Source organism: Sinocyclocheilus anshuiensis, unplaced genomic scaffold (assembly GCF_001515605.1).
Source record: "Sinocyclocheilus anshuiensis isolate Anshui unplaced genomic scaffold, SAMN03320099.WGS_v1.1 scaffold180, whole genome shotgun sequence".
Lineage (NCBI taxonomy): Eukaryota > Metazoa > Chordata > Actinopteri > Cypriniformes > Cyprinidae > Sinocyclocheilus > Sinocyclocheilus anshuiensis.
Genome location: NW_015554093.1, coordinates 580,008 through 590,820, shown reverse-complemented (window position 1 = coordinate 590,820; position 10,813 = coordinate 580,008). Strand labels below are relative to the sequence as shown.

The window sequence follows — 10,813 nt, the reverse complement described above, 5'->3', positions numbered from 1 at the left end:
CACACACACACACACAAACACACACACACACACACATACATACATTCAGGGGGGGAAATCACTCTTTTATACCAAAAACAATATTGTCACATGATACATTCCTTTTCTTTCACATTCAGTTTGACTTTATTTATGACATCAATAAAGGAACACTCTTGTAGGAGGTCTGGCTTGTGTGAGCGAATGCTAATGTATGTATGTGTGTGTGTGTGTGTGTGTGTGTGTACTGGCTGTAATCCACGCAGTCTGTTTGATCTGACAGGCATTTGAGAGGCCTCTGATTATCACAGATTTACACTTACTGTGTTGCTTATTTTGCAGTGGTGGCACTGAAAGTCTGTATTGATTCGCATCTTTGACCATCAATCCTGAAGTACCGCTCAGCGTAGCAGGTGATTAACGTTTCAATTACTCAAATGCTCTTGTTTTAATGGCAGGTACATGATTAATGTGAGAAAGAAAATACCTCTGTGAAATGATTTGGGAGAGCTCTCATAAAGAAAGACAGAACAAACAAATTCATAATAATAAACTAATTCAGAGAGTTAAAATGCCTGTTCTACTGCCAAATTATTGTGATCATTAACACATTGCTCGTCAAACTTACGCAGTTTGTATTCAATACATTTCGTAAATATAATATACTAAATCTGTTCCAAAACCTAGGGAACTGCCTCAGTCTACATAGGGAGCAACTCTGCATGTCATAGCATTCCCTATGAAAGATGAAATAAACCAGATGAAATAACATCTATTTAACTCAAAAGCATTATTTAACCTAAATGCATTAGTTTACACCAACAAAACAAATTTTTATGGATTAAATAAGGTACAAACAATTGCTGGGGACCACTTTGAGTTTGATATAACGTGACACTCAAGCATAAAAATGCATAGCGCACACAAATATTGATTAAAATGATCAATTTTTCATTAGTCTGGAGTGTTTTTATTAAAACTTTTCAGTTTTAAATTAAATATAAGTTCATGTACAATTAACGTTTCACTCGCTTCATTCACAATTGGTATTTTTCACTGAGTTCTGCATTCTGGGAAGGATCTATGCAATGCTGCCATAGAATTTGTATGATGATGATTTATTTATGATTAATTAAAATGCCATCGTATAGGCAATTGTGTCTTAATATTTCAAGTTCAAGTTCCCCTCCAAAACCTAGACCTGGTGTTAAAAGTGTGTCTGGTTTGTGGCCAGCTCTCATGTCACACGGCTAAGCGGATCTGCACGCTGAGGGAGATGGGCCATGAAGAAATCTGTCAGAGGCTGATGTCTTTGGTTGACCCACTGAGCACGGGACGAGGGCGGTAAGTGTCGTGTTGAAGGTGTCCAGACACATTTGTCACAATGAAATAAGAGCTCGGCTCTTTTTCCTTCCCATTCCTTGTCTGCCTGCTCCCCTCTATAACTCAGAGCCACGTTAATGCTGATATGGAGCGATAAGCAAGGCAAGGCAAGGCAAGTTTATTTATATAGCACATTTCATGCTTCAAATCTGTTCTCAAGATGTATAGGGGGTGGTAGAATACCAGTATTCACAAGCCTTGTCATAGCCGTATCTGGGGTAGAGGATGCTACGGCAGCAATACGAGAAACTCGTGACAATCTGATGTCTCTACTGCCTTTGGGTCTCGCTCCCTGTTTGTGCCATCGATTAGTGTGACAATCAGTTTCAGCATGTTCCTCTACACTTGGTATAAACTGTTGAGATTGACTAGGTTCATGGGACTCACCGGCTGTATGCTGAGGGGGTCCGTGACGACGGTCTGCTGAGTGTTCTGCCTGTTTTGGAAGTCCAGCAAGTAACTTTGTTTCAAGAACCGCAATCCTTTGTAGAAGTTTGCAGTAGTTCATGCAGCAAGTAGATTCAACAGGAGGCATTTTCTTTCTCTTCTGTTTGAATGTGGGCAGCTGTGTTTTCCCTTCTCCGGAATGTAAGCTGCTGGCAGTGGGAGGCAAAAGTCTTCTTTTTCGTGGTATTATTCCAGTCCCAGAGAGTTTTTTGTTTTAGTGTTTGTGCCAAAAATATGTTGTTTGAGCACTGTGCTGATCTGCTGAAGTAAAAATCTTAGAAAAATCAAAGAAAAGTACAGAAATAGGGAGCAAAGCGCAGAGCAGTAAGCAAGAACGTCCGAACGGTAGCGAAGCCGGATGTGGATGTGAGCATCCGCTACACTGATGTGAGGAGAGAAGAGCGAAAGACCATATCAGCTGACTCTTAGGGACGCAGAACAACACGATTTGATGTACTAAATAGCATGGATTAGTTATTTGTTATGGTCAAATTAAAATTTTCTAATACTTTTATTAGTGCTGTTAATCTATTAAAATGAATGAAATAAATTTCCTGCAACACATTTTGTATCAAATGCAATGCAAATAATAGCCTGTTGTCAATATTACCATATTAGGATATTTTAAATACATTACTGTGGCAGCCAAGTAAGGTACAAAAAAGGCTATTTAAAAGTCAAAATATTGTTTTCTTTAAAATGAATAATAATAATTGTAATAATAATAATGATAATAAATTAATGTATATCTCTCTTTGGACTGACTGGACCCCAAAAAAACATGCTTTGCATTAATGAGGACGAACAATTCAAAGACGTTATTGTAGCAGTAAAGCAATAACAAAAAAGCCCTTAAGAAGTCAAATTATCGGTTTTATTTACAATAATAACAACAACAATAACAATAATTATTATTATTATAGATTTCTTTCTTTGAACTGACTGTGGACTCAAGACACAATATATTGAAGATAATTCAAAAACATTATTGTGGTCCTTTAGAAGTCAAAATATTGTTGTTTTATTCACTATTATTATTACTACTACTACTCTAATTATTATTGAATTATTAATAACTACTATTATTATTAATATATGTCTGACTCTGGTCTGACTGTGGATGAAGGTAATGTGAATGAACACATTATTGTGGCAGAGGAGTAAAGCAATTACAAAAGGGCCATTTAGAAGTTAAAATATTGCTTTATTTACTACTATTATTACTATAATTAATAATAATAATAATTATTATTATATCTTTCTCTCTGGACAACATATTCACATTTAGGAGGTATTTCTGCCTGTACTTCAGCTCAAACTGTTTCCATTGACATTCCATTGTCAGTCAGACATGATTAAATGTGTTAATTTTAAAATAACTAACTGTATTAAACTAAAATGTTCATTTGACAGACCTATTTTTATCTGCTGTTTTTTCAGTGGCCCCTCAGTCACAGCTGAATCTAAGTAAACCGATCCTTAATCAAGACAAGATGATTCAGAATATCTCATACAGTCTGCCAATCGATACTATATCACTCCGTCAAGACATCAGCGGTGACCGTCTGTGGTGTCTTATCAGAGACTCCAACATGTTATTACTGCGCGCCAAAAAATCACTGAAAAATCATTTGAGGAAGTGCAGTGATATGCCCCTACTAACTTGATCTATACCCTTGAAGTACACATACAAACACATACACACACACACACACACACACATACAACTGTCTTCTGTGAAATCATTTCCAAGGCACTAACAGCCTGTAATTCAGCTGCCAGTTCTGCAACTGTCACTTAGGGAAGTGTGAACTGAACAGATGGCATTTGGGCGTGAATGGTGTGTTTGGGAGCAGGGCAATTGTAACAGGAGGGTCTGGGGTATATCAGCCATCCATTACTTCGAATGAACTCATTTTCATTCAGCTCCATGCATCCTGGGCCAGTATTACCTCTACTTACTCTAACAGCAACTATAGCAGATCAAGTACTTGCACTGCGACTTGGCTAAATACTGGTTTAAATTGCTCAGAGTCTATTGTGATCATGGCCAGTGGCCACACACACACGTCCAGTTTTGCATGTATGCATGCAGTACTCAGAATTCATAGCACAATCAAGCCGAAAACACTCGCACATACATAACCAACAAGGGTGATGAGACGATTACGAGGTTTAAGGCATAACCAATGCAGTGTCTCTGTCACAGTCTCCACATGTGTCATTTGATACAGTTAGGACCCATCTGCTTGTGGGTCTGATTGTTATCTCATCATGTTAATGACCGCCAGTGTGAAAGAAGCAATGCATCTGTCCTACTTTCATCCCCTTTCCATTAGCTGGAGTGTCCTAGAGGATAGAAGGCAATCAACAGGATAACTGCAGACCAGCAGCCATGAGAGAATTACAAGCAGAAAACAGGTGGCATTAACCTACGTACTTACACATTTGTCTTCTCAAAGAGCGGCGTCTTAACATGCAGCCATTTGCAGTGATAAAATGACCAGAAGTTTGTGATTTCTGGTGACACAGAGCAACCGTGAGCGTGTCCAGCAGTGTGAAAAAGTTGAGAAAAGTGTTGCGTTATGCAAATGAGCTGCGACTGCCAATGGTAGTGAAGACACAGGAGCACATGTTGTCGAATGAAGGCAAGATGGAGAAGGTAACTACTAGGAGAGATTTCTGCCCACATGCAGCTATATAATAGACAAATGATGTTTGGAAAGCCGTGTCAGAAATTGTCTGCATTCGGAGTCGCACATTGACATTCATTCATCTCGTTCATGATATGAAATATTATGCCCAGTTGCAATTTATGTTCAAATGCTTTCCCCTCCAAAATGTTTGTTTTTAGCAACAATGAAAAAGCCCCAACAACAACAAACAAAGATTCATTGTTTTACCACTGATCTTATATTTGACCAGAAAAACAATCTCTTTTTTTGTGATAAGATTGCTAAGATTTTAAAAAGTTATGATCACCAATCATATTCATCTAGCATTAGAAGTGCTATGTCTAAAAACTAGGAAACTAAAGCCAATACAGTCTAATTTTTGGCCCCCTTGGTAAATATGAGCAAATAAAGCAATCAAAAGGAAGGATCCTTTTGATCTTTAATCTAAAAAAAAAAAAATTCACAAAAATCTAATCTTTCATTGAGGTAAAACACTGAAAATGAGGGGAAATATTTCATGATGAAATAAATGTTTTTCTCTAATACACACTAGCCACAATTATTGGCTAATTTGACTTTAATAATGACTTTACACTTTAATGCAGCAATGGCACATTGAATTGTCCAAAAGTGAGAGTAAAGATGTGTACAAAGTTACAAAAGATTATGATTTCAAATAAAGGCTGTTCTTTTCAACTTTCTATTCATCAGAAAATCCTGAAAAAATATTAGGCAGCACAACTGTTTTCAACATTGATAATAATAAGAATGTTTCTTGAGAACAAAATCAGCCTATTAGAATGATTTCTGAAGCATCATGTGACACTGAAGACTGCAGTAATTGCTGCTGAGAATTCAGCTTTGTCATCACAGGAATACATTACATTTTAAAATATCTTAATATAGAAAACAATGACTTTAATTTCTAAAAATGAGTCACAATATTACGGTTTTTACTGTGTTTTTGATCAATTAAATGCAGCCTTTGTGGTTTGCGTTAATGTGGCCATCTTCTTGTGTTGTTAAAAGCTTGCAGTATTTTAAATTCACTGCCTAGTGGTAATCTCCCTTGTACACTCGTCATCACAAACTGCTCTAAAAAGTGAATATTTGTGCAGTCCTGCTGAGTTTGTTTGTCATGCTGCTCTAAATGCCTCCACAGAGGTCTTTAGTTTACTATCAGACAGTTATGGCTCTAGCATAGCATCGAATCCGCTGGCTATACAAGCAGACAATGTTAGAGAGATGCTGGTGTCATTCATCTGGGCTGGACATGGAGGAGGACAGCGCCGGCCTGATTCACGGCTTAATTGAGTTGTCAGCTGTGGCGAGTTGAAAAAAAGACACACTCCGTAATGCTGTGGTGACTTTTGGGGATACTCCTAAATGCTCCTATAATTTAGGCTCACTGCATTTTTCATATTTCTCTCAGTTTCTTCCTCTTCTGTTTATTCACCCACACTTTCAACTATCTGTCTAAAATATGTTAATCTTCATTTCAGAACACAACAGAGACAGGAGTAATTGTCCTTAGCACAGATGAATACTAAACAGAAGGCTGATTTTAAACACACAAATTATATTGCGCACTAAACATTTGTTGACATGTTTACTTTGTCTGTAAACTATCTGGCCAGCTCAGAGTCTGCAGCAGACCAGTGGCTTTGCAAAGTTTGTGGATTGTGATGTCACTATTTGGAGAAAAGACCAGGCTGACTATTAATTAGCTTGTTCTGATATTACATTATTTGACATTGACATACAATATCAAGTCAGTTTTAAGTTTGTTCAGATATTTTTATTATCAGATATTTATCAAGATTAATTAAGATGTCAGAACTGAAATATAAAAGGGTATGGAAATCTTAATTAAATTAGGTGATTTTATACATTTTATAATACTGTAATATTTCTGTACATAAATATCAATTTGGCCTCTTGAAATGTAATTTTCTGTGAGGCTTAATCTTCTGCTTAATTAACAAGCACAAATGAATGTGACAATTTATTTGCCATATATACAGTGGGTACGGAAAGTATTCAGACCCCCTTCAATTTTTCACTCTTTGTTATATTGCAGCCATTTGCTAAAATCATTTAAGTTAATTTTTTTTCCTCATTAATGTACACACAGCACCCCATATTGACAGAAAAACACTGAATTGTTGACATTTTTGCAGATTTATTAAAAAAGAAAAACTGAAATATCACATGGTCCTAAGTATTCAGACCCTTTGCTCAGTATTTAGTAGAAGAACCCTTTATGTATGTATGTGTGTATGTGTGTATGTATGTGTGTGTGTATGTATGTGTGTGTGTGTGTATGTAATATGTGTAATATGTGTATATATATGTGTATATGTGTGTATGTGTATATATATATATATATATATATATTTAGTGTATGAACAGTTTTTAAATTTTTTTAAAGAAATTAAAACTTTTATTAAACAAGGAAGCAAATTGAACAAACGTGACAGTAAAACATTTATAATGTTACAAAAGTATAAATGATGTACTTTTAAACTTTCTATTAATCAAAGAATCCTGGAAAAAAGTATCATGTTTCTACAAAGATATTAAGCAGTACAATTGTTTTCAAAATTAATAATAAGAAATTTTCCTAAGCACAGCGTATTAGAATGATTTCTGATTGATCATGTGACACTGAAGACTGGTGTAATGGCTGCTTAACTGAATACATATTCCTGCCAATAAATGTATTCCTTCCATCACACAAATAAATTACATTTTACAATATATTAAAATAGAAATAGTGCTTTTTAAATTGTGATAAGATTTCTTAATATTACTGTTTTACTGTATTTTTGATTACATATACAGTATGCAGCATTGGTGAACATAAAAGAGTTTTTTCAAAAAATATTACCAACCCCAAACTTTTGTATATTGAAAAGACATCTATACATGTTAAAATTCTATAGAATCATAGAATACATCAGACATGTACTTGTAATGCAGTACAACATAGGTAGACTACATAATTTAATGTATCAGCTACATAATGTAATGCATCACCATCTCTGGTGTCGCTGCAGTAGAGACATTTTGAACCAATAGTAAAACAATAGAGAAATATACACATGAATTATACATCACATAGAGATAGAATATGTTGTTAGTGATACTGGTTAATGCTGACTGTGTTTGTCTCAAATAATTTCCGCTGTTAAAACAGGGCTGTTAGCAGCAACACTACACACACTCCCCAGGTTTGTGTTCCTCAGGGTGGGGAAAACAAGCTTGTTTATGCCTATGTGTTCCTAATAATCCATGACTGCCTGTAGCTCTTGGCTCCACTCTGACGTCCCCATTGACAATCTTGTTAAGAACATTTTTAAACGCCCCCACTAATACATGCTCAGTCTTTCATGTTACACAAAGGGCCTCGAGGTTCTTGGGATGAAAAATGTCCTAGTCAGCATGCAAATCCAAACTGAGATGACACCCTTATGAGGACACACACAACTTCTTTGTGCTGACAGATAAGAGCTAACTTTCTTCTGACTGGTTTATGACTTCATGTCTGCACAGATTTAAAAATCAACAGCTTTTTGGGCTTGATCTGGTTCCAATGCACCATATGTGACGCTTTACATAGAAACCATCACTACCAGACCTCAATGTCAAAGACATGGTGTGTTAATATTATAAGAGTGGTTTTATGACACAAACAGCGTGTAATGTATTTGACAGGAACCTTACAGATAATGTCAACAAAGATGCGCTTGACCTTCAAAAAAGACCTTGGAAAAAATCATAAGGTAAAAGTAGAATTGTTGTACTGTATTGTAAATTTATATAAATTAAATGAGAAACCCTAACTTAAATCATTCATTCTATTCTATTTATATTATTCAGTTATTATTTATAATGGTTCATTATTAATATTATTAGAATTAAATACAATTTGTAGAAATTATTAGAAATGTTTGTATTAGAATACAATTAATTGAAATAATTTTAATACATTTTTTTTAATTAATTTTATTTTTTTGTATCAATATTTGTAATGAAACATTTCAAGTAAGATTTTTAAAAATGTGTTTGTAAGAAGTCTCTTCTGTGCACCAAGGCTGACTTTATTTGATTAAAGATACAGTTAAAACAGTAATACTGTGAAATATTTTTACAAATAAAAAAAAAACTGTTTTCTATTTTAATACATTTTAAAATGTAATTTATTCCTACGATGGCAAAGCTGTATTTTCAGCATCATTACTCCAGTCTTCAGTGTCACATGATCCTTCAGAAATCATTCTAATATGCTGATTTGATGCTCAAGAAACATTTCTTGTTATTATCAATGTTGAAAACATTTTTTTTTCAGGGTTCTTTGATAAACAGAAAGTTCAAAAGAACAGAATTTATTTGATTTTTTAAGTGTCACTTTTGATAAATTTAATGCATACTTGCTCAATAAAAGTCTTAATTTCTTTTAAAAATTCTTACCCCAAGCTTTTGAACAATAGCATATGTTAAACCACATATTCTGTGCAAGAAATTTGTAGGATTTCTAGTGGAAAACTATGAAATGATCCCAATAACTGTTGCTCTGTCAAAACACAAAATTTCCCAGGAGGTTTTGTCATTGTGCCATTATTAGACTTGTATTGGCCTCATAATAACATCAGAGAGGCAGAGGGTGTTTGGTGTGCTGTTGTGATGATGTTACATGGATTACTGTTGCAGTTATGAGTCACTGTGTCCCACTAAAGGTGTGTTGAGATGAGCATTTAAATCACCTTCGAGACAACCAGTGTCTGTGACCTTGCTGTTCCTCACGCCTACACACACCGCTCGGCCTCCTCTGTGAGCGAAAGATGCTACACACATAAACATGCAAATATAAACTCAAGACAGGAAGTCAGCTATTTTTTCGGACTCAATTCTTATTTAATAAAAGCAGAGATGAAGACCTAACAAGAAAGAGAGAGTGAAAACTCTGCTCAAATGCCTGTGATGACTAATTCAGATCTATACTTCCCTTTTAAGTGGCAAATCTTTAAATTAACATGCTTTCCTTAGACGCTCAAAGAAATCTCTTGGAAGTGCAACTGGGTTTTCCTCACTACATGAACGAATGTTCACTTTGAAAAGGGCAGATCTGCCTGCTCACTTTGAAGTCCACAGTCTGAGAAGAATCACATTTGACAGTTGTCATGGGAAGGAGGAAGCTGGTACAGAGGGCAAAGTGTGACCCGTAATCTTATCCAGAATACAAATGCACACCCAAACAATGAGAAAGAGAAGAGAACATTGAGATATAGAAATTAGATGGATGTTTTCATACCTGCCAGAATATGCTGTCTATAGTACTTCCTAGGAAGCCCTCTCTGGTTTCAGAAGAAACAAGTTTAGGTCCCAATATTGTCATAAATTCATCAAAGTCCACCTGTCCATCACCTGCATCAGAAAGAAAACATCTGGATTAGAATCAGAAAGAATTTTAAAAAAGAGCTTCAATAAGTTCAAGTAAAACAAATTAGAGATCTTAGGCATGATACTGTATTGGTACCATGTTGGTTATTAGCTGAAATTCATATTGAATTTAATTGTGCATTCTCATTTCTTATTTTTACATTTGGATTACTTTTGCTGTCATATAATGGACACTTACAAGAATAGTTCACCCAAAAATGTGATGTTTTTATCAGCTGTTTGGACTCTCATTCTGACGGTACCCATTCACTGCATTGGCTCGATTGGTGAGCAAGTGATGTGATGCGGAATTTCTCCAAATCTGTTTCGATGAAGAAACAAACTAATCTACATCTTAGATGGCCCGAGGGTCAGCAAATTTTCATTTTGGGTGAACTATTCTTTTAATTTAATCTTTAAAGGGGTCATATGATGCGATTTCAATTTTTCCTTTCTCTTTGGAGTGTTACAAGCTCTTGGTGCATAAAGAAGATCTGTAAAGTTGCAAAGACTAAAGTCTCAAATCCAAAGAGATATTCTTTATAAAAGTTAAGAGTGAACCACGCCTACCTAAAACGGCTGGTTCTAACACGCCCCCACATATCTACGTCACTATGTGGGAAGATTTGCATAACGCCGCCCAAATGTTCACGCAAAGAAAGAAGGCGTAACTTTTATTCTCACTGTAGTATTGTTGCCGCTGCCGCCATGTCGTGAAGGCGCTGTGTGCTTCGTTGTGAAAGCGAAACTACTTTGTTTGGCCTTCCAAAAGAGGACGATATCCGCTTCGTCATGCCTGGAGCTGATATGTGCTGATCGCTGAGGAAATACATCAACTTAGTACTGTGGATCACCGGATCGGCTTTCACCGTGGACGAAGCGGAGTC

General features: G+C 35.7%; 1 protein-coding gene across 1 annotated transcript in view; it reads right to left on the bottom strand.

Moving 5' to 3' along the window:
• LOC107669331 (calcium-binding protein 8-like) overlaps positions 1-10,813 on the bottom strand; it is a 40,896-nt gene that overhangs the window by 7,452 nt on the left and 22,631 nt on the right. The window contains exon 4 of the mRNA XM_016461501.1: positions 9,799-9,911. Coding sequence (XP_016316987.1) covers positions 9,799-9,911 — 113 coding nt within the window. The remainder of the gene's footprint in view (positions 1-9,798; positions 9,912-10,813) is intronic.